Below are 25,988 nucleotides of genomic sequence, written 5' to 3'. Positions count from 1 at the left end.
CCAGTGCACCCGGAAACAACTCTCCTCTCCCAAAACATGCTTTATTACATTCTGTATGGATGCTTACAATTTTCTTTCCAACAAATTCTATGACTATAAATATTCAACTGGTATACAGGTCACTATAATAGTAAAATAAGAACTTCTGAATTGATTTGGCCATCTTTTAGCCTCATTTGCAAATACTCCACTCACGTGCATCTGAAGATTATTACTGAATCTTTAATAAGCAAATGTTTATTTTCTCACACATTCTTATAAAATGAAGACACTGTGCATGTTTGAATATTTTACCTAATATTTAATTCAAACTAAGACAACCAACCCCTAAATACTCTGGTTTGGTTTGGAAAAAGAGGTAAACCAGCTTATATGATAAAAATATCAATAATAGTTCAGTGATGATAAAAACAATTAAAGATATGTTATATCTTCAATTACCTCAAGGATAAATTGTTCAAATACACATCCATAAGCAGAATTTTACAAAGAATAAATGTAATGTATTAAATTATTGTGCTCAGTTACATTAAGGGATCAATTATTACGTTTAATCCTACAATATTTTTATCTGCTATTATCACATTCTTCCTCATCGCACAAGTCTCTATTCTTTCAACTGCAATCTCCCACAATACACTATTTTTGAGCTTTCCAGTCAACATATTTTGAGGAGATAGTTCTTCAGTGGTTTATTCACAATGGCAAAATGTCATTTGACCTTTTTTGGCCATAGTTATAAACCAATCCCCTGTCCTACCACATTATTACACAAAAATAAAGTCTTGAAATTATAATACAAAATATAAATAAAAATGAAGTGAAGGGAAAAAAAAATTTACAAGAACAAACAGAGGCAAAATAAATTTCTACTACTTTTTCCCTCTAGTCATGGGAAAGATCACAAACTTTGCAAAAGTACAAAGCACTCATCCATTCCCCCCCCCTCATAACTATGCACCACACCCTGTGCCTCTCTGTCCTGCAAAAATGCAACTAGAAATACACAGACAGATCTACCCAAGTTCAACCCCGAATGTATATATGTAAATAAGACAACATAATATAATACTGACTTTGGACCATCCACACATAATATAATAAGGAAGAAGATAAGATAAATTAAGCAAAATGAAGACACCTCTAAGACTACCTAAAATCCTTCAAGGAAGAAAGAATAATTATTGAGCAGAAGAGGCACTGATTCACAACCCTTTGTACTAATTACAATAAAACTGTTAACAGTGACAGGGAACATATACCATAGTAACAAACTATCTATTAATAATGACTGCTGAATTTAACCTTTCCCTCCCCTGTCACATTCTATTAAGGCAACAGATAATTAAGTAAAATGGAGCAAAATAAATCTCTAATGACTAGTCAACTATGAGGAGGTTCATTTCTCCTTGCACTGACCAACACACACACAGATTTAATAAACTCCAAAAGATAAATAGATGGACTTATTATTTATATGAAATGCACTAGAAATCATCACAATTGAAATTTACTTGTAGCTTCAATATTTACGTTACTCAAATTAAGGAATAAAAAATGCCTGTTTTTTTTTAATAATGTAAAGCAAATGAAGCATCAATAAAATATCATTTAAAAAAACAACTGATACTAAGGTGACAGCACCAATGATTAGTGAGGTAGTTCTCAATCCTTTCAAAATATAAATTCAGATGTATCTTAGGAACAAAGATCCTACATTCAAATTAACATAAACAAGACTAAATAATCATAGAGAAACAAATATAAAGGCCACACCTATAATTACAAAGATCATTCAATAGATAGTGGCAATACTGAATGGGCTGAGTACCACTGACAATTACAGCAAATTAGTTGCAAGTGTAATGCTATGTGTGTGTATGTGTTTGTCATACTAGCATGCCTGTTTAGCAAAAACGTAATGCTGGAAGAGATATTCTTATAAAAGTTTGGGACAAATGTTCCAACATTTGTCCCAACACTTGGTCCAACAATTGTTCCTCAAAATCCAGATTAGAAGAAATCCTTGAGAGAATCACAAGGAAGAAAGGCTTTCAGAGATGGACCATTACCATAGAGACAATGAAGGACAAACCACAACTGTGGCAACCCATTTCATCTGACAATGACAAACTTCAATGATGGAGGGGCTACTGCAAAATGACTGGAGATTGATATCCATAAAATGGGAATTTGTATTGTTTCCTTGTTGGTGCCCAAAGAATTTAACCATGATGCAGGAAATTTCCTTGCTTTTGTAATAGTAAAACATAGTATGCATTTATTTAAAGCACTATGAAAGGCAGGAAGTTAGTTTTCTTCAAAGGATAGCAATCACCAGCAAGATCTGAGCAAACTCAAACAAGGTAGGTAAAGCGAATGCTGTCATACACCCCCCAACCTGAGTTCTGCTCTTAACTCATGCTGTTCTACAGAAAAATGGTGAACTACTTTATGAAAATCAGCTGATGCCAGTAATATATAGAAACCAACCTTATTTGCTGAAATAGCCCATATTGTTACCAAACTGCTTTTTCAATAGACATTGGGGAAGTACTAAAGCAAGAGTCATATTCCTCAAATAAAGCCTATGATTTTTCCTCTGCAAAACTTAACTTCACAGTTAAGGCTATTATTTTGGCATAAAAGATGGCATCCTTTTATTAGTACAGCTATGGTGAAGGAATGAAAATTAGCTTAATTAGTTTTGCATTATAAGTGTTTTGTCAAATGCCAGATATACTGTTAGTGCTTGCTGATGATCCTCAAACTTCAGAAAAATCAGTATTCTGAAAATTTTCACATATATTTGTAGATGAAACCCATAGGCTAGTTTTGGAAAGCCTCTGCAGAGGCACTATATTAATAATGCAGTTTCATACTTTTATGAATATTCTGTTTGATCAAGCATAACTTATGCTTTAAATGTACTTCTTCATTACACATTCTTTTCATGGCTATCAGCAATGCAGAATGCTTCTCTAAATGCACATAAGCCATATCAACCAGATATGATAACCAACAACAGAAAAGCAACAAAGGCAATGTAGATGAAACTCAGAAAAGGAATCCTAGTACCAAAAAATAGTCTTAAGAATCAAATTAAAATTAATATTTCAGACCATTTTAGATAAGACTATCATTACACAGGATACTTTATTAATAATCATGAGTACTTTTAATTCCATGTGCCCACAGTCCAATTTTAAAATTATATTTCTGGAAAAAAGCATTTGAAATTACACAGCTTAATCAGTAAAAGCAATACAAGTGAAACATTAGCAGAAAATCCATAAAAAGATGTCATTTTTTTCTGAAGTCTAATTTAGACTTCACCCTTATTTTTTTAGCTTATGTAGATGAGATTTTACAGTGTATTAAAATCATCTGCACCATGACATATCTAATGAAAGTATGAACATGAGAATAGGAGCTACAAAAGAACTCCAACATTTCATTTTAAAAAATTCATCGTAACCAAAAATATCACATGGCTCGGATTACACGTCAAATATGATGTTTGAAAAATTATATTTACAGGACAACAAACTTAAGGGATCACAGTCATTTGTATCAATAAAAAAAGTTCATTAAATACATCAAAAGTAGCACAAACATGTAGAATAAACATTTACAAATATATTTTGTGCATATAAAATATTGACAGTATGCCAGCATACTGAATAATATACATCTTTTGTACAATCCATATATTTAAAAATATTAAAAAGCAACAATTAGCTTAGTCATGGTAAAGTTAACTATTACTGATAAAATATTTTAAAAAATAAAAGTAGCATTAGAGAGATGGGAGACTGATCACAAATTCACAACCTCATTGTACAGAATTAAAATAACGTAAATTAATCAGAATGTCACTATTATAATACTGACTCATTGGGTCATTCAAAGGCAGTATAAGGCATAAAACTGATTTAAAAAGTATTCATACCAACATAGCATATTCTAAATTCATGATTTCATACTCAACAATTTTGTAAAATGTACACCTCTAAGAATATTCCATAAGCAACAGCAGCCCAGCTGCACTAGCAATATCAGTAAAATCTTCATAGTAACAATAAGATCAATGAACAATTATCTCCATAAGATCTTAAATAACAACAACGATCCATTATGCTAGTTGCTTTAATACTATCTTAGGTGAATGATGGCATTCTCTCAGATAATCAACAAACTTTTTTTGTTTTGTCTTGTAGCAGAGATATAATTTCCTCACTATTTTTCAGTATATGAAGTATTTCTATGATCCACAGCACTTGATTTTTTTGGAATTTTTCTTTTGGTTTAAATGTACAGTCTCATGAGTATTTGTAAAAGTACTTTCATCGTGTTCCTTCCTGAAGTCTATAATTTTATCTACAAGGTATTCAACGGCTTCACCTGAAACAATTTAAAATACAGTGATTTATAATATAATAATGTGGTATAATAATAATGTGAAACAGCTGAACTGTTTCCTGTAAAAAAAAAAAGTGCAGATTTCTCTGCTTTTCCACATTTAAAGTTTGATATAAACCAGGGGTCTCCTGCCTTCTTAGATGAAATGCTACACCATGTTTGCAGATATCTGTATATATTATTCTTTTACAAATATATTTTCAGAAAAACAAGATAAATGTAGTTTCTCAACACACACACACCCACCCACCCACCCCATGCAGTTAGCAATATGTAAGTGACACTTTCTACTTTACTATAATTTATTTCCATCAGTTTGTAGCAACAAGATAGTCATAAATGAGACATTATTTTGGATCTGACTTCATTCTGGAGAACAGTTAACTTTATCAATACAATGAAACATGAGAAAAAGCTGAACATGTGCAAAAGTCATAACAGATGCCCAAAGGTTATGTATGCCAAAAGAATGGCTGCTAGTGGACGAGTCTCAACTAGCAGCAATTTTATTATTATTAGTATATATTTTTTAAAACTACATATAAATTGCAAGCATGATGTGCATTGATTCAAGGTGAACATTACCCCTCTGGCAAGTGTATAGTTGTCTTTACATCATCAAATTTAGGGGGAGGGGGTAAGGCAAGAAATAGGTTAAAACAGGAAGCTTTAAAATTCTGTCTTTAAATTCTTATATTATAAACAAAGGCAATTATTTTGCATGAAGTTTGGGACTATACTTAAGATTCACTATTGAATGGGTCAATGGATGGGCAGGCACCCTGTTTATACAGTAATACCTCACATGGCGTGCTTAATTCGTGCCAAAAAAATACCGCGCCGATCGAGGTACTATTAGTATGTATTTTAATGTAATGCGTTCTGACAATTTGATTATATGGGTCGAGTTGCAAAAATATGTTGGTTTACTATAAATTGATGCACACAAAGTTCTTGCAAAAAAAGAAACTAAAATGATAAAAATGAAAAATACTAGTAAGTACAGTAGAAATGATTTTTATTGCAGTATGTACATACCAAAAGAATATAAGTGAAGTAAGTGCTGTATTTTTATTTTGAAAAATAACTGATTAGCTTAGTTTGCACAGTTTTTTTTTTTTTTTTCCCTTCTTTTTATCTGCATACATCTCTTTATAACATCGAATGTCATTTTGCAACACCTGCCTTACTTTCATACCTCGTTCGATGTTTGGATCTAAAAGAACACTCAGTGCCATTACATTTCTTCTTTCCACTCATATTTGTGTATAAAGGTGTAACATTTTTAAAAAATAATCTTTAATAAAAATACACAGGAAAAATATTTGTACAGCTTACACACATTCAACCACCTCACTACTTGGAATTTAGAGTGTTTACTAATGTATGAATACTAGCAGAGTCTGTATATAATGGGAGTTTCGACAACAGTCAGAATGGCCTTGAATCCATAATACATTGGCCTACGTTCTGGCATTATAATACATACATACAAAATGTATTGGTGCATAACGCAGTTAATTTTTTTTTTCAATTTGCAAACCGCGCCACGCTATAGCGAAACCTGCACTATGAGAGGTATTCCTGTACTGTTACACACCATCAGGCATTGCTCATATTGTGGACTCTTACTTCACAACTGGGTTGTCACTAATGCAACAATAGGGTACCTGTCCACCCATCAATGAGTAAGCCAACAATCTTCGAAGCAGTTCCGTCTGGGTGGTGGTGGTGGTGGTATCCACTGAGAATAAGTAACGTTAGTCTTCTCCACTGGTGAAGCATTACTTATTCAAAGCAGTGCAATACCTTGGCCAATCGTTGTGAAGGTATCCAACAATATGAGATACAATTAAAACGATGCCAATTATCGACTTGGACAGTTCATTACGAACAAAACATGGTGCAAAGGCATAGACCCGTCAATATAATTTATTATATAATAAGATCAAACATATCATTAGAAACACCTTTTCATTAAAAAAATTAAGTACAGCCAGAGGGAATTAGGAAACAAATTCGATGTTGTCACCATAGTGCTGGTTTTTTTTTTATGTACACAGTGCTATAAAGAATTTTTTTTTTTTTTTTTTTTTTTTTTTACAGCCAAACTCTTCCAATTAAAAAATAATGATGGAGATCAAAAGTGAATATCATATGGAGGAATGCCCCACAGGTGTTCCTAATAGATAGATATTAAATTCAATAGGGGTTACTGTTTTTGTATAGTAGTGGCAATGATGCAGGAAAAAGCTTATTTTGCATCACCCCAACAAAAAAACTACTCCCATCCACACTCTCCCAAGAATTTGCCTAGTACCTCCTTGAATTTGTTCAAACTATTCACTTCCACAACAGATGGAGGCCTGTTCCAACAATCAACCACCCATTGGCTGAAGGCAAACTTTCATACATCTATCCTACAACCATCCTTCCTCAACTTAAGTTTATGCCCCACTGTAGTCTCAGCAAGAGGAAGAATGCTATTTACATTCAATTTACTCAATCCATTCAAGGCCTTAAAACACCTCAATCAGATCACCCTGCAGGTGCCTAGACTCTAGAAGCTGCAATTTGCAGACCTGCAGCTCTTTCTGGGAAAGAACACCCTTTTGTTCCCTCCAACAATCTTGTTGCCCTTCTCTGCATCCGTTCCAGAAGAACTACATCCTTCCTAAAGGGAGGCCTCCAGACCTGTATGCAATACTCAAGGTGCAGCCTTGTACAAAGAGATAATCATCTCCTTATCCCTGCTAGCAGAGTTTCTGTATATTATTGAAAAAACACCATGAGCTGTTCTTACAGTGTCCGCACTGCTCAGAGAATTTAATATCTGACTGCACAAATATCCCGAGGTCTTTTTTCATTTCCCACCACACTGAGTGTAGTACCACACAGTTGATAAGTTACTCTGGGGTTGCTGCTACCCATATACAGTAGCTCACCCTGCCAACCTTTGTATAATCTGCAAACTTTGACATTAAGCCTGATATACCTTCATTAATAAATATTGAAGACATCAATGGGCCGAGCACTGAACCCTGGGGGACTCCACTGACATTACTCCACCAAGAGCAATGCCCATTGATAATCAACTATCTTTTTCCACTTAACCACTCCTTTATTCATAGGCATAACTTGCTCTTAATGCTATATAGCTCCAGTTTATGCAGCAGTCTTTTATTTGCAACAGTATGAAAAGCCTTCCTGAAATCCAAGTATATGATATCAAAATTATTTTTTGCATCCAGTTCCTTTGTGACCACATTGTAGTAACTAATCAAGTTGGTCAAACAAGATTTTCCCTTAACAAATCTGTGTTTAAGGGAAATGCTGTGTTTGAAGTATAACTGCATTTTTGTCCAGATAGTCCTGCATTACTTCTGTAACCATTGACTCTTACTTTTCCCTGAAACAGATGTTAAGCTTAAGGTCTGTAATTATTCACGTCACCTTTTGATCCTCCTCTATGAATTGGAGTTACATTCAAACATCTTCAGTCCGTAGAGACCTTCCCTGATTCCGAGAATGCTCTCATAATTATGGCTAAATGTTTGCTTGCTCTCATCCTCCCCAGATGCCATTTTTTATTCAGCTTCAACAATTCCTCTTCCACTTTCCTTTCAGTTATCACAATGTCATTTAACCCCCCCCCACCAATTGACATCAAGTGGCCCAATGTGATTCAATCCCTTCCTCCTACTGGCAATATAAGCATAGAGGTCTTTGCTGCTTTTCTTTGTCAGAGACTCTGCCTTAGCTTGCCAAACCTTTGTGACTTGATTATAGATACTTCTGCAGGTGCCTAGACCGCAGAAGCCTACATTTGATAATTTATATGCATCCCATACATCTTCTATGCCTCTTGTCTCAATAGTTCATCTGACATCCAACAGTATTTCTTTGTTGGTATGAAAAGCTAGTAGCTTCTATGATTACTTTCCATTTATAATTTGCTGTTGCTAATATCATCAGTTGGTCCCAATACATAGAATTTAAAAACTGTCTGATACCACTGTAGTCACCCTTATGAAAGCAAAATCCTTTCCCTTTACCCGTGACAAGTAGTTATGTCTTTAATTAAATTTCACATTAGTACACTGCAATTGCTGCTACACAGTGGATCTTTTACCTGCAGATTCTTAATGCATGTAGAATCAAGGGTATTGCCTTCCTCTTGTTGCCCAACATGCTGCTGTGGAAAACAGTCACCTAAGAAATCTTGCTAATGTGCGAGTGATCAACCAGCTCACAATTCTACTCAACATCTGGAAAATTAAAATCCTCCATTATAAGATATTCTTATTTACTGACCCACTATTTCTCTGTGTAGCTATTTGGTAATACTCATCAGTCATTAGGCCTATAACACTCTCCTCTCTCAATTCTGTTTTCCCATGTCTACTGGATGCAGTGTCTTAGATTTACTATGTTTCTCAACTAAGAGGATAAACCCTCCAACCCTCCGGTCCTGTCTGGCATTCCTGTATACATTGTACTCCCCCACATTCAAACTGAGTATCACTTATGTCTGAGTGACACCATATCTCTGCTATACATGGAATGTCTGCATTTGATGACTTAATCAGTACTTCAAATTCAACAAGTTTATTTACAATACTCCTGGCATTAGTGTACATGCAAGTATATATGCACATATTCTTACTCTTTGTTACCTTTAAACAGCCCATGCATTCATTTGTTCCATGGTGACCCCAATACCTTGCTTTCCAGACTGCTACATTTTTCAATAGAAACAGTGCAAGAATTATATTTACCTCTACCAGTGGCTCTGGTTAATCTATTAGTCTGTGTCCCCCCCCCAAGCTAACAGTTTATTTGATATATACAGTTTAGAAGTTGTCTTATAGAGGGTGTCTCAAAAATATTGGTACAAATGTTTAGGGGAGGTAGGTAACATCTAAAGGAATGTGAATCGCATAAGAACCGATAACCGTAAACGTCACCATAAGTCGGTAGACGGCACGGTAGTCGCTGCACGAAGAGCATGCATCGATATACGAACTGTGAGCTGGCAGACATGCACATAGTGTATGGATTAGAAGAGGGCAACGAATTTATGGAGAACGCTTCCCAGACAGACATGTACCAGACCACCATTTGTTTGCACGTGTGCATCAAAAGTTTGTGCGATTATGGGTCATTTAGAGGTAACAGGACTAGTGTGGGCAGACCACGTTAGATGCGAACTCCTGCCATGGAAGAAAGTATGTTGAATGCCGTCCAGAATAATCCTACTACCAGCACACGTGCCATTGCCTCTGCCTTAGGAGTGTCTGGTTGCAGTGTACAGCGTGTCTGGCACGACAATTCCTTACACCCCTTTCATCTCCGAAGGGTTCAGTTACTGCTCCCCCAAGATCATCCTACACATGTGGCTTTTGCACAATTCTTTATCCAAGAAAGTGTTCAAGACTTGAATTTTCCAGCCTATGTTTTGTTCACGGATGAGGCTTATTTCACTCGGGAAGACTTATTCAATCAGCACAATGCTCATGTGTGGGCTCACGACAACCCACACGGTGTGCACCCCCACGCGGCACAACATCGCTTTGCAATAAATGTGTGGGCAGGTTTGGTCGGTGACTGCTTAGTCGGCCCATACCTGTTACCATTCTGCATGAACTCCGCTAAATATTGGATCTTTCTTGAACAAGTTATACCAGGGTTACTTGACAATGTTCTAGCACATGTGACATGCAACATTTGGTTTCAACATGATGGGGCACCTGCCCATTATGGAAGGTGTGTTTGTGACCATTTGAACAGGCGTTTTGGGCGTTGGTGGATTGGCTGTGGTGAACCCGTTGCCTGGCCCCTGCGCTCACCTGATTTATCGAGCCTTGATTTTTTTTTTCTGTGTGTGTGGTGGGGGACCTCAAATCTATCGTGTATGAATTACCTGTGGAGACGGAAATGGATCTCCTGGCGAGACTCGTCTGCGCTGCTGCTACTGTCAAAGAAACTCCAGGTGTGTTTGACCGTGTCCGCCAATCCATGCTGCATCGGCGTCACGCATGCATCGCGTCTCATGATGGAACCTTCGAACATCTTGAAATGCATCCATCTCGCACTCCATTGTTAATATTATGTCAAATAAATGTTTGCCACTAATTACTGTTTTGTGTCATTTCTGCTTCTTGTGCCTCTGCTACTACTTTCTGGTTATGGATTCCTATGTGATTCACATTCCTCTAGATGTTACCTACCTCCCCTAAACGTTTGTACCAATATTTTTGAGACATCCTGTATATGAAAGCTAGATGGTTAATTAGCATTCACCCAATGTAAAATGCATTTAACGTAAAATGAAAGAAACATTAAAAATATATTTATTTACTTTCCCCCCCATATTTATTGAAATATGATTGTACGCAGAATTATTTTTAATGGTGCATTATGATAATACTTATTCATCGAATGAAGAATAAGACACCCCAAATGAAGTTGCAGTCATCTAAGGGTGGTTGGTGAGATTTGTGCCCTTTATTTTAACACGGGATTAACATTATTTAGGTCACATTTACTCTGAAAATTATAACATTTTTGCCACACACCAGCAGGTCAATTGTCTTGTTAAAATTTGCATTCTTTTGCAGTCAGTTGGAGAGGGACATAAGGTAATGATACAACGGTATCACTGTTGCCAAACAATGGAACCTATATGTCACAATTGAGAAGGATTAGGAAATACTGTTCAACTGTTCACTGATGAATCCAGAACATGTGTACACCTACATTCATTCAGTATAGATTCACCTAGATTACCTTGTTTCCTAGTCTTGTACCACTACCAACTGTGATGCCTGTGGCATTTGTAATAATGCTGTGTATGTCATAGTCTGAGCATGTGTGTATACAGAGTTCAGAGTCACGCAAACAGATATTCATCTGCAAGGACTGCAGATGAATGGCTATATGACTCTGACCTCCAGCAAAGAGGTTGCCATATGCCACTTACTTGGGGAGTAAACCCTTCCAGAATATGTTCATTATTTGTGCACAGCACCAGGCCTATAGATATTTGTTATTCAACCCATCCATGCCAGCATAATATGCCACACTGTTAGTTATTACTGGCATTATGGCTGATGTATGGAGTAGCTATCATGTCATTTGATTATTGCTTTTCTTTCAGTCAACTGTAAATATTAACATTAGTAGTGGCATATAAATACAAGGAAGCAAGCTTATACAGCATCAGCAAAAACAAATAACAAAAAAAAAAAAAAAAAAACACTCCATTCAATCCTAAAGTTTGTCCAGTTCTGGCTTGAATTTATTTAAACTGTCAACTTCCAAATGATAGGGCGTCTCCGTATCCAGGTGGGAAGGAGCAGCAGTGCGTAGCACACGCTTCTTGATTAGACTGGGGTTCGAGCCCGTCACCACCGAATACGGAGGATGCGGCAAGGTCAGGGAATGATCACCGCAGTGGAGCAATATGGCCTTAGTTGCTAATGCTCCTAAAAACCAAATAACAACAACAATCCAAATGACAGATGGAAGTTTGTTCCAGCAATCAACTGCCCACTAGCTAAAGGCAAATTTCTGCACATCTATTCTACAACTGTCTTTCCTCAGTTTTAATATATATCCCCTCAAGTACGTAATCTGAGCAAGAGGAAGAATCCCACCAGCACTGAGCTTGCTCAAACCATTCACAGCCTTAAACACCTCAATCAAATCACTTAGCAGGTGCCTAGTCTCCAGATGCTGCAATTTGCAGAATCTGAGCCTTTCTTGGTAAGAACATCCTTTTGTTCCACTCGGCAATCTTGTTGCCATTCTCAGTGCTCGTTCCAGCAGGTCTACGTCCTTTTTTAAATGAGGCCTCCAGACCTATATCCAGTACTCAAGGTGTGGCCCAACCATTGGGCCACACCTTGGCCTTCTAGCAAAATTGGTGTATATCATCAACAAGACGCCATGAGCTACTCTTGCAGCCTGTCTGTACTGCTCAGAAAACTACATATCTGACTGCACAATTACCCCAGGTCCCTTTCATTCTCCACTACCCTGAGTGTACTACTGCACAGTTGGTATGTTAATCTGGGGTTACTGGGGTAACCTGAGGGCCTGCCAACCAGGCTTTTTTTTTTTTTTTTTAGAACATCTCCTGCCTTATTTTTCTTTAATTTCAAATTTTTGGTTGGGGGGCATATGCCCCTTCTGCCCAACCCCGGTCATCTTTACGAAAGCAAAAAAAAAAAAACAAAAAAAAACCCCATAATCCCCAATGGTAGTTACATCCTTAAGTAAACCCCACATCAGTACACTGATCACTGCCACCTAGTGGTTCCTTTATCTGCAGATTCTTAATGCATGAATAATCACCGCTGATAATCGTATCACAAGTATTACTCCCTCTGGTTGCCCCTCGAACATGCTGCTGTAGAAAACAATCATCCAATAAATCCACAAGTCTTGCTAGTGTGCGAGTAATCAATCCACAAGTTCCAGTCAATATCTGGGAAGTTAAAATCACCCATAAGACATCCTGATTTATTGGCCCACTCTGTTTCTCTGTAGTTGTTCACTGTACTCATCAGTCAGCATAAGCCTCAGGCTTCCTTACACCATATGCTAATATTAATAATAATAAGGCCTATAACAAACTCCTACTCTAATTTTTGCATTTCCAGTGCTTTGTCACTGGAAATTGCACTGCCTTAGATTTTATGTATTTCTTGAACTAAGAGTTTAACCTCTCCTCCCTATCCTTTCTGTACACATTTTACTCCCCAAATTCCAATTCTTCATTCCTTATATCTGTGACATCACGTCTCTGATATCCCAACAATATCTGCCTTTGATGTCTTGACAGCACTTCAAATTCATCAAATTTATTTGTTATAATCCTAGCATTCGTGTACATGGAAGTATACCTGCACCTATTCTTAGGGTGCCAGCACACAGAATGCAGGTAGTTGCTTACCAGAAACCAGTAGCAACATGCAGCTTAAGCTTCTCACTGGCTATGAACACATAGAAAGCAGTTTTTCAGTGAAAAACTTTACCCTATTGCATACAGAGAAGCCCCAGCTGCATGTTGCTGGTTTCCAATAAACAGCTACTTGCATTCTATGTGTATGCACCCTTACTCTTGGTTACCCTAACACAGCCCATGTAGCTACTTGTTTCGCGATGACGCCCAGCAGTTCTTGAAATCCCCAGCACCTTGGTTTTCAGGCTGCTTCAGCTCATTCCAATAGAAGCAGTGCTAGAATCACTTTCACCTCTGCCTGTGGCTACTGTTAATCTGTTACGTCTACGAATCACCCCCCACAAGCTAGCAGTTTTCAGATCCACCTAACACTGTCTTGATAGCATCAGCAAATATTCTTGCACGCTTTCTATTTAAGTGTATCCCATTCGTGTAGAAGCAGTCTCTCCGGTTAACAAGAACAGACTATGCTGAGAAAAATTATAACCTATGAGCCTTGCACAGTCTCTCCAGGGCTGAATTGATTGAAAAGATTCTAACATACTCCCTCCTATTATGTCTGGGCAGAATTGCATGTCATTAGTGCCAAAGTGTACAACAATATCACCTTTTATGCCCTTAAAAAATATCTATTTTACAATATCATCAACTTTTACCCATGGCAGACATACCCTGGACCTATTCCACTTATCCTTTTTGCACAATATATTTCCTGTTTCCCTGACAATAGTCACCAATAATAACTAGCTCCTGTGGGTCCAGCACATTCTGCCTTGAAGAATGCTGTTGCGTTGCCTGACGCACAAGAGTGAGGTCTGGTATTGAGTTGGGCAGCTGAGAGCGTGATGAACCTCCATTTTAATTTATTCAAGGGCATCTACCCTACTTTTCAAACTCTCAGATGCCCATCAGAATGCTGACTTGGCACTTAATTTCTTCACACACTGTACCTAGCAAAGACATTCTCCTTGGCTAGATGTCCTGTTCATGCACGAGAAGTTCTTTAGGGAGGGAAATGTCAGAAGTTTATCAAACTCTAATAGGAGCCAAATGATTTTGCAATAACTGAGAGAAAAATGGAAGAGAAACTGTTGAATTTAAAAAAGAACCTGGGGGATGGGACCTATCCAGTTGGAAGGCAGTTAATGAGGCTAACAAATCAATTTCCATAATTATGACAACATCTTTGGATTCAGGGGAAGTCTTTGTGGACTTCCCCTTGAATGGGTTGAGCACGCTGAATTCTGATGGGATCCTTCCACTTGTTCAGATTACGAACTTAAGGGGGCATAAATTCAAATTAAGAAAAGACATGTAGAATAGATGTGCGGAAATTTGCCTTTAGCCAGCGGGTGGTTAATTGCTGGAACAAACTTCCATCTGTCGTTGTGGAAGGTGATAGGTTAAATAAATTTAAGGAGGAACTGGATAGGCATTTGGAGGGAATGGTGTGTTTTTGGTGTGTGTTTTTTGGCTGATGCTGTATAAGCTCATACACTTGCTTTCTTGCATCACATGCCACTACTACTACTACTGGAGATATGCAAATGTATCCCGATTTTGCAAAAGGGATCAAAGAGTTTTTACTTTAATTGCTTCTCCAGAAAGAAGTCAAGGGCGCTCTGGTCACGAAAGAGAACAGTCGGTGGATATTTGGCTGCTGTAAAGGGATAAGTATTTTTAATTTTTACCGTATTCTTCGTTAATTAACACAGTACATTGTGTTTTACCTAGATATGTTTAGTAGCATTTGTTAGCTTCTTATTTTGAATTTAGCCAGCGACTTTTGGAAGTTACAACTCCCAGCGTTGGCGCCAATATTGTAGTCGATAAGAAATAGCATAAGGCATAAAGTAAAACTAGACGGCGTAATACGAAGCACTGTATTAGGAATCTTAACTTATTATAGTATTATCAGTTAATCAAAAATATTGATTTTATTGAATTTCATTGTTAATTAAATTGTATTTAAACGGAAATCACGACCCACACTAGAGCTGCTGCGAACAGAGATCACAGACTAGTGGGAGTGCTGCGACTCGGGGGAGAAACGAAGGGGGCAATTCTCTAACACAGCGGCCCTGGGTGCCAAACATTTGTGACCAAGCGATTATTGTGCATTTATAGAGCATTTTTTCTCCCCAGCGACTGAATTTTCTTTTGTTTTCTCTTGCACTCATTAAAAATTTCTGTTAAGTAGCTCTAATTTCTTAAAAGAAATAAGAAGAGAGCCCAGAAAAAGGAAAGCATCTTTTTCTTTAATTTAGATACCTTATTAACTGTACTAACCTCTACACTTGGCCGCAAAGCGGCACTGCTCCTGCCTCCCTGTGGTGGGGCTGGTAACCTGGGTGGTAAAGAGAAACTCCCAGGACCAAATGGAGCCATCATGGATAAAAATAATTATCCACCCTTAGAACCTTCGAACTCAAGAACAGAAACCTACAATGACCATGACTCCAATCATGACTTAGGAAATTATCCAAAGAGACAGAAGACTACTCAGCTGGAGCAACCCTGCCCATCATTTTTAATTTTCCATTCCCTCACTAGTCAACCTATGAGCAAACTGTCTCTCCCTTCGTAATACAAAAACATCTAGAAGGTATTGCAGGATCTCCTAAGACTATTTACTTTGCCGCATCCACCCGTACATTCCCAATCCTTTAAGATGTTATAAATGCCAAAAGTATGGCCACTCTCAAACTGTATGCAGAGGAGTTCCTGTCTGTCCCAACTGTGGGTCACCAGATCACAATCAGAGCAACTGTTTGGCTACAAAAAATGTGCCTGAACTGCAAAGGTGACCACCCTGCATATTCCAAAACTTGTGAAAAATGGAAAACTGAGAAAAGAATTGTAAAATACAAGGTTGAGAATAAAGCCAGCTACCAAGAAGCAAGAAAACTAGTTGCACCTACTGTAAACAAAAATATTACCCATGCTAATGTAATAAAAAAATATCAAACAGTTTCCACTCAAACAGATGTCACAGTTCATAATAACAAATCAATTTCTGATTGGGCTATAACTGTCCTCTCTGAGCAACAACCAAGTATGCATAAACAACCCATACTCTCGGACCAGGCAAATAATACTCCCCTGACAATACCATCTTCTCCTCCAATATGTGCTACTACATCTGATATTACAAATTTAAATGCAATTAAAAATACCCAGGACACAACCATGGATACAGATGGCTCATCTATACAGGAAGATCCAATATTAGAAATCCATGCTGAAGGAGAAGAAATGGACACTTGTCGGCCAGTCACCTTCAAAAAGCAGTCAGATACAGCTCCTTTAATTAAACACAAATAATGCCTTGTATTTTGCAATGGAGCTGCAGAGGTTTTCGTTGCAACACAGATGATATCCATGATCTAATTAACCGGTATTCTCCAGTTGCTTTTGTCTTCAGGAAACTTACCCAACTTCACAAATTTCTCTTTCAACAAAGAACTATTGCTTTTATGCTGCATGGGCAAATGCTGCCCATGGTGGTGTTGCAATCCTAATAAATTCAAAGATCCCAACTAAGCATATCCCATTTCAAACTGAAATAGAAGCTGTTGCTGTTCATATAGCGCTCCATATTTCAATAACACTTGTGTCAATCTATTTGCAGTCAAACCATACTTTCTGTTTAAAAGAACTTGAAGACCTCTTCATACCACCACCTTTCTGTATATTAGGACTTTAAGGCACCACCCCTTATGGGGCGCTACTAAATTAGATAGATGGGGTCGACTTGTTGAAAGCCTTTTAGAGGCACTAAACCTCGCCTTACTGAATAATGGAGTGCACACTCATATTCAGCTCCCAACTTGACATACTTCAGCAATAAATCTCTCCATTTGTTCTCCAGTACTGGTCCTGACCATAGAGTGGTATGTTATAAAAGACCCTATGGGCAATGATCACTTCCCAATCGAATGCAAGGTACTGATAGCACAGGCTCCTTTAACTAAACCCTGCAGGAAATGGAAATTTGCCCGAGCAAACTGGGCAAAATTTCAGTCATCAATCTCTTTCGATGAGAAAAAAAATCCGTCTCCAGGCAATTGATGATGTAACAGATTACATCACGTCACATCTAAAAGTGGCCAAGGACACACTACCATTATCAAATCCCCATCATCGCAAGCATTATAATTACTGGTGGAATGAGGAATGCACAAAAGCAAAGAAAGCAAAAATTAAAGCCTGGAATTTATTTCGGCAATGTCCAACCACAACCAACCTCATTAATTATAAGAAGCTAAGGGCAAAAGCATGTTTTATACAAAGGCAAGCCAAGAAAGAATCCTGGAACCGTTTTGCATCGACCTTTAACAGAAACACTGATCCCAAAATTATATGGAAAAAAATTAGACAGTTATCTGGTAAGTTTCCTACCATACTTTCTCCAGTCCTCTCCTGGAAAGGGCAAGACTTATTCAGTTCCTTAGATATTGCTAATGCTTTGAGCAATACTTTTGCTGAAATCTCAGCCACATCAGCCTATTCTACATCATTCTAAAAGGAATTAACAACACTAGAGAAAAGCATGCCATTAACTTTCAAACTGTGCCTGCCTTCTTCCATATAATAAACCTCTGCAATACTCTGAACTCTTGCATGCCATTAGAACAGCCCACAATGGTGCTGCCTGGCTAGATGGAATTTATTATGTCATGCTACAACATCTTAATGACAAAGCTTTGCACCTGCTCCTGGTTTTTTACAATCGTATATTTTTAGAAAACGTTTTTCCAGCTTCTTGGCATCACTCTACTGTTTTGGCATTCCTAAATCCTGGGAAAGATCCAACTGACCCCCATAGCTATAGACCGATATCTCTCTCAAGCTGCCTGAGCAAAATCCTTTAAAAAATTGTCCACAGACAACTCGTGTGGATCATTGGGTTAGAACATCTAATGAGCCATAGCCAATATGGCTTTCGTAAAAATAGGTCATGCTTAGATCTTATGGTCAAGGCTAAATTCGCCATTCGAAATGCCTTTGTTAAACATGAACATCTTGAGAAGGCTTTTGACACCACCTAGCGTCATGGCATACTTAGTGATCTTTACTCTCTTGGTCTGCGGGGCAACCTTCCTATATACTAGATCATTTCAAGTTCAGTACCAACACACCCCTCCACAACGTTCATGCAGGAAGGAGTTCCACAGGGATCAGTACCGAGTGCCACTCTGTTTGCTCTTAGAATAGATTCCATCACCAAACAGCTTCCAAATACAGCTGAGACCTTCCTCTATGCAGATGACCTTTCCATCTCCTGCCATTCCCAAAACATGAGGTCTATTGAACAGCAGCTTCAGATATCACTTAATAAAATACAACAGTGGGCCAGCCTCAATGGCTATCGACTCTTGCAGCAGAAAACAGTTGCCATCCATTTTTGTAGGCAACGCAAACTTCATCTGGATCCTGAACTTCAAATTTATAATGTCGCCATCACAGTCACTAATAACATAAGATTTCTAGGATTAACCCTTGACAAGTTAAATTTTATAGACCATATTAAAAATGTACAAAATGTACGTACTTCCTGTCTAAAAAAGTTAAATATACTCAGAACTTTATCCTCTCAAACATGGGATGCAGATCGTATATCTCTGCTTTGGCTATACCGGGCATTAATCAGATCCCATCTTGATTATGGAGCTCCCACCTATGATTCAGCCAGATTGAGTGCATTGTGCTGGCTTGATCCAATTCAACACAGTGCTTTGAGACTTGCACTTGGTGCTTTCAGAACATCACCAGCACATAGTCTCTACATTGTTGCCCACGAGCCCCCACTAACTTTATGTAGGAAAACACTGTTATTGAAGTATGCTGTCAAGATACAAAGTTGTGCCACACATCCGATTCAGTCATACCTGTTCAATCCACCATTAGAAAACCCTTTCAGAAATAAACCTAGCATAGTAAAGCCAGCTGGTCTTCGCCTTCTTGAACTGATGCAAATTTGGCATGTTTCCATCCATTTCATATACAACAGGTAACAACTTGTACTCGACTACCATGGGTTCCACCTTCTATACCGACCTGTGACATTTACCTCTGTCAATGGGGAAAGACCATTTTACAAACATCAAATAACTTCATAAAGTTCACTCAAAGATACGTTAATTTTTCTCCAATTTATACAAATGACTCTAAATCTAATTCAAACGTTGGAGCGGCTGCAGTGTTTCCAAATACCATTATTTCAGCATCCCTGCCATTTGAATTCAGTATCTTCTCAGCTGAATTATATGCAATTAAACTAGCTTTACAAAATCTCTCTTCTGACTGTGCTTTAAAATCTGTTATTTACACTGATTCCCTCAGCCCAGTCATTCACGGCTTTATATAACTTCTCAGATAAAGTACACCCTTGTTCTAGACGAAACAAGAAGCATATTACTACAAATTGAAGAATGCCATCAACTGATCACCTTCTGCTGGATTCCAGCTCATTCTGGGCAATGAACTGGCTGATAAAGCTGCAAAAAATCCAACTACCTTTGACTTAACTAATATCCCTGTTCTGCCATCAGAGCAGGGATATTAGTTATACTATGCATTAACCATTCAGGCTGCATGCCTGTCAGAATGGACAGCAATATGGCACTCTCAAACTAATAATAAACTCTTTCAATTTAAACATGATACGAAAATTTGGCACTCCAGTGTCCGCACATCAAGACAAGAAGAAGTAGTCCTTTCAAGGGCAAGAATAGGACATACTTATCTGACCCACCTTTATTTACTCACAGGGGACGACCTGCCACAGTGTCCACTTTGTAATATAAATCTGAGTATTAAACACATTCTCATTGACTGCCCTTACTATAAACTAGACAGAACTTCAACCCTGCTATCACTGGTTAATCTTGGTAAACCAATAACTTTAGAGAATCTCACTGGAGACAATGCAAATATTTCCAAATTTATCAACTTCTTAAAGCAAACTGGACTTTTTAATCAATCTGAATTTATGAAAAACTTTCCCATTTCTTTTTATAATAAATGAATAGGCACATTATAGCCAAAGTAGCTTATGCACCATCAAACCCCCATTACAACAATCTAACACACCAGTCTCAAAAAATGTGCGAAATGTGCAATGTTTGCCGGCCTTTCTAAAACAGGACATGTGGTGCCCATCAAGCTCTCAGCTGCCCAGCTCAATAACAGAGCTCACTCTTGTGCATCAGGCAACACGGAGCAATCTCCAAGGCAGAATGTGCTGGTCCCAAAGGAACTAGTTATTGCTGGTGACTCTATTGTCAGGGAAATGGGGAATATACTATGCAAGAAGGATGGGTGGAACAGGACCAGGGTATGTCTGCCAGGGGCAAAAGTTGATGATGTTGTAGAGCAGATACCATTTTTTAAGGGTACAAAAGGTGATACTGTTGTACATGTTAAAAAATTACAATAGGAGGGGGTATATGATGTGAGAGCCTTGTCGATCAATTCGGCCCTGGAGAGATTGCGCAAGGCTCAAGGGGTAGAATTTTTTTCCAGCCTGGTCTGTTCTTATTGACAGGAGAGACTGCTTCTACAGGGATAGGGTACACTTAAATAGAAAGGGTGCAAGAATATTTGCTGATGCTATTGAGGCAGTGTTAGGTGGGTCAGAAAACTGCTAGCTTGGGGGGGGGATACACAGACTAAAAGGTTAACAGTGGCCACAAGCAGAGGCAAAAGTGATTCTTGCACTGCTTCTATTAGAATGAGCAGCAGCCTAGAAAGCAAGGTAATGGAGATTTCCAGGACTGCTGGGAGTCATTTTTTTTAAATTTGTTTTTTATTATTGTTGTTGCATCAGCTTCTGTGGCCATAATGCACCTTCCAAAGTTTTTGCATTTTACTCTGATCCAAGCCCAAGGTGGGATTCGAACCCGTGACCTTTGGGTTGCCAGGCAGGCACTTTACCCACCTGGCTAGCCCGGTCTGGCGCTGCGAGTCATAGTGGAACAAGTAAATACATGGGCTGTGTTAAAGTATCTAAGAGTAGGAACAGGTGCTAGGAGTATAGTTAATAAATTTGATGAGCTTGACGTGCTAGTCAAGACATCAAAAGCAGATATTGTTGGGATATCAGAGATTGGTGTCACACAGATATAAGCAGTGCAGAATTGAAATTTGGGGAGTACAATGTGTACAGGGAGGGAGGAGGGGTTATGCTGTTAGTTAAGAAACACAAAATCTAAGGAAGTGCATCCAATTGATGTTGGTGGACAAAGCAATGTTGAGTCTGTTTGGTGTGACATAAGCACTCGGAAAGGAAAAAAAGAGAGTAGGTGTGTGTTATAGGCCTAACGAATCTGATGAGTATAATGAGCAATTGTGCAGAGAAATCAGAGTGTCTTTCAATGGGGAATTTTGACTTTCCAGATATTGACTGGAACTTGTGGGTTGATCACTCAAATGCGAACTAGCAAGACTTATGTGAATTTATTGGATGACCTGTTTTCTACAACAACATGTAGGAAACTGGTCATCCTCTGAGGCAACCAGAGGGAGTAATACTTTTGATCTAATTATCAGCAGTGGATATTTATGCATTATCACAATGTACTGATGTGGGAATTACTTAAAGATGTAATTACCATCAAGGCTAAAGGGAATGTCTTTTGCTTTCGTAACGGTGACTACAGGGGTCTCAGACAGTTTTTTAATTCTGTACAGTGGGATCAACTGACGATGTTACCAACATTGAATTCTAAATGGGACTTAATTTTGGAGGCTACTAGGCTTTTCATTCCAACTAAGAAATGCTGTTAAAGGTTTAGGCCTAAGTGGATGTCAGATGAATTAATGAGGCTCATGGCAGAGAAGAAAAATGTATGGGATGCATATAAAGTATCAGGTGACACAGAAGCCTATGGCAGATATAAACTAGTCTGTAATTAAGTCACAAAGGAGATTAGGCAGGCGAGGGCAGAATACGAGAAATCTTTGGCAAAGGATGCAAAGAAAAACAGCAAAGAGTTATTTACTTATGTAAACCCTAGAAGGAAAGGGATGAATCAGATTGGACCACTTAACATAGATGGGTTTGACTATTGATGATCATGCTCAGATAGCTGATAAATTGAATGAGTACTTTGCATCTACATGTACACATGAGCAGTTATTCAATGAGCAGAGTGACAGAAATTTATCAAACTAACAGGGAACTAAGTGATTTTGTAATAACTGAGAGAAAAGTGGAGGAGAAATTGTTGAAGATAAAAATAAAAATGGCACCTGGGGTGGACGCGATCTATCCAGTTATATTATAGCAAAGGAAGTAAGCAAACCCTTAGCCATAATTATGAGAGCTTCCTTGGACTCAGCAAAGGTCCCCATGGACTGGAAGTGTGCAAAAATATCACCAATTCAGAAAGGGGGTTCAAAAGGTGACACAAGTAACTATCAAATAGGGAGGATGCGGAAAGGTCAGGGAATGACCACCGCATATCCCCGGAGCAATATGGCCTTAGTTGCTAATGCTCCTAAAAAACCAATAACAACAAGTAACTATAGACCTGTTAGTTTAACTTGTGTTCCAGGGAAAATAATGGAATCGCTGGTTAAAGAAGCATTGCAGGATCATCTAGAAAACTGCAGTAACAGTAAAGACACAGCATGGGTTTGTTAAAGGGGTCTTGTCTGACCAATTTGATTGGATACTATGATGTGGTCACAAAGGCACTGAATACCAAAAATAATTTTGATATCATATACTTGAATTTCAGGAAAGCTTTTGATACTGTTGCACATGGAAGACTGCTGTACAAATTAGAGAAGTATAGCACTAAGGGTAAGTTGCTACAATGGATAAAGGGATGGTTGAGTGGGAGACGACAGAGTGGTAATCAATGGACACTGCTCTTCGTGGACAAATGTCATTAGTGAAGTTCCCCAGGGTTCGGTGTTGGGCCCATTGTTGTTTTTATATTTATCAATGATATTGATGAAGGTATATCAGGTTTAATGTCCAAGTTTGCTGATGCTACAAAGGTTTTCAGGGTTGTCAACAACAGTAATGACAGTATGCTACTCCAACTGGATCTAGATAAGTTGGGAAAATGGGCTGAGAAGTGGCAACTGAAGTTTAACATTGACAAATGCAAAGTACTGCATATGGGTAGCAATAACCAAAGAGAAACATACTGTGTGTTACTACACTCAGGGAAGTGGAAAGTGAAAAAGACCTGGGGGTAATTGTTCAGTCAAATGTGAAGTTTGTTGAGCAATGCAGACGGGCTGCCGGGGAAGGTCACGGAGTTTTGTCATTGATATATAGGAATTTTGCTAGCAGGGACAGGGAGATGATTATCCTGTTATACAAGGCAATGGTCAGGCCACACCTAGAGTACTGTGTACAGGTCTGGAGGCCTCATTTTAGAAAGGATGTAGAGTTGCTAGAACGAGTACAAAGAAGGGCAACAAGATTGGTGAGGGGAACAAAGGGGTGCTCTTACCAAGAAGGGTATAAGTTCTGCAAATTCCAGTGCCCTCAATCAGATCACCTCGAGGTGATCTGATTGAGGTGTATAAGGCCTTGAATGGCTTGAGCAAGCTGAATGCCGATGGGATTCTTCCTCTTGCTCAGATCAAGAACCCGAGGGGGCACAGATTCAAATTGAGGAAAGACAGTTGTAGAACAGATGTGTGGAAATTTGCCTTTAGCCAGCAGGTAGTTGATTGGTGGAACAGACTTCCATTTTTCATTGTGGAAGTTGATAGCCTAAATAAATTTAAGGCTGAGCTGGACAGGCAATTTGGACGTGATGGGGTGAAATGGGAGTTTTTTTTTGGCTTATGCTGCATAAGCTTGCTTTCTTTCATCATATGGCTCTACTAATGCTAAGAGTGACACGAGAAATTGCAGATCTGTAGCTTAACTTCTGTTGCAGGAAAAATAATAGTCACTGGTTAAAGAAGTAATGCAGGACTATCTAGACAGGAGTGCAGTTGTACTTTAGATACAGCATGGGTTTGTGAAGGGAAAATCTTGTCTGGCTGACAATTTGACTGGATACAATGATACACTCACAAAAGTGGATGCAAAAGTAATTTTGATATCACATACTTGGATTTCAGGAAAGCCTTTAGTATTGTTGCACATAATAGACTGATATACAAATTGGAGCAGTGTGGCATTAAGGTCAAGCTACTGCTATTGATAAAGGGATGGTTGAGTGGTAAAAGCCAGAAAGTGGTTATCAATGGGCACTGCTCTTCTCTGACTAATGTTATTAGTGGAGTACCTTAGGGTTCAGGGCCGGGCCCATTGTTGTTTTCTATATTCATTAATATCAAAGAAATTTTCATACTTAATGTCCAAGTTTGTAGATGACACCAGGGTTTGCAGGGTGGATAATGACAGTATGCCCTTGCAACAGGATCTAGAAAAATTAGGCAAATGGGCTGAGAAAAAGAAACTGAAGTTTAACATTGACAAATGCAAAGTACTGAATATGGGTAGCAGTAACCCCCCAGAGTAATATACAAACTGGTACTACACTTAGGGTAGTGGAAAATAAAAAAAGACTATGGTAACTGTGCAGACAGGCTGCCAGAACAGTTCATGGGATTTTGTCCGTGATATACAGGAATTTTGCCATAAGGGATAAGGATGTGATTATTTCAATGTATAAAGCAGTGGTCAGGTCACATGTTTAATACTTCATACAAGTTTGGAGGCTCCATTTTAAGAAGGAGATAGAGCTTCTGGAATGGGTACAAAGAAGGGCAACGAGATTGAGACATGGGGAAGAAAAGGTACTCTTTCAAAGGCTTAAGTTCTGCAAATTGCAGTGCCTGAAGGAAACAGCCTGTATCCGGCGAGGCATAGACGCTACAAGATGTCTAAATGTGTCTTGTGGTATCTGGTACCAACACATAACCAGCATATCCTTTAACTCTTGTAAGGTCCGTAGTTGCTGTTCCAACATAAACCACAGATGCTTGATGGGATTTATGTCTGAGGAATTTGGAGGCCAGGGCAATGACTGGACCGAGGGTGTCCCAGCAGAACATCGCCCAAAGCATGACACCACTGCCACTGGCTTGTTTTCGTCCCACGGTGCATCCAGGCACCATCATTTCCCCAGGTAAATGATGCACACATACCCGGCCGTCCACATGGTGCAACAGGAAACTTGATTCATCGGACCAGACAACCTTCTTCCAAGCACTCAAGGTCCAGTTTCAATGCTCATGTACCCATTGTAGGTGCTGTCGCCAGTGAACTGTGGTTAGCACTGGCAGGCGGAGCGGCCTGCAGCTACGCAGCCCCATTTTCAGCAGGGTTTGATGTACTATGTGTTGTTGACACATTACTCCCATCACCAGCATTCCAATTACCAGAGAGGTGCACCACAGTCTCTCTTCTGTTGTCATGTACCATCCGGGAGAGCCTTTGCTCACCTTCAGTATCGATGAGCTGTGGTTGTCCAAAACCTCACTGGTGGTTCCTGGATTTCCCCTCCTCGGACCACTTTCAGTAGGTATTAACCACGGCTGACCATGAGCACTCCACCAGCCGTGCCATTTCAGATATGCTCCAACCTAGTCGTCTGGCCATTACAATTTAGCCTTT

General features: G+C 38.7%; 1 protein-coding gene across 1 annotated transcript in view; it reads right to left on the bottom strand.

The window, feature by feature from the left end:
* Positions 1-25,988, bottom strand: part of LOC150081924 (ras-related protein Rab-38-like) — a 154,313-nt gene that overhangs the window by 70,630 nt on the left and 57,695 nt on the right. Inside the window, exon 10 of the mRNA XM_090380367.1 lies at positions 4,345-4,404. Coding sequence (XP_090236493.1) covers positions 4,345-4,404 — 60 coding nt within the window. The remainder of the gene's footprint in view (positions 1-4,344; positions 4,405-25,988) is intronic.

This window comes from Mastigoproctus giganteus, chromosome 8 (genome assembly GCF_048544385.1).
Source record: "Mastigoproctus giganteus isolate SK-2022 chromosome 8, ASM4854438v1, whole genome shotgun sequence".
Lineage (NCBI taxonomy): Eukaryota > Metazoa > Arthropoda > Arachnida > Uropygi > Thelyphonidae > Mastigoproctus > Mastigoproctus giganteus.
Note: the sequence above shows the minus strand (reverse complement) of the source record. Positions and strands in the feature narration are given on the sequence as shown.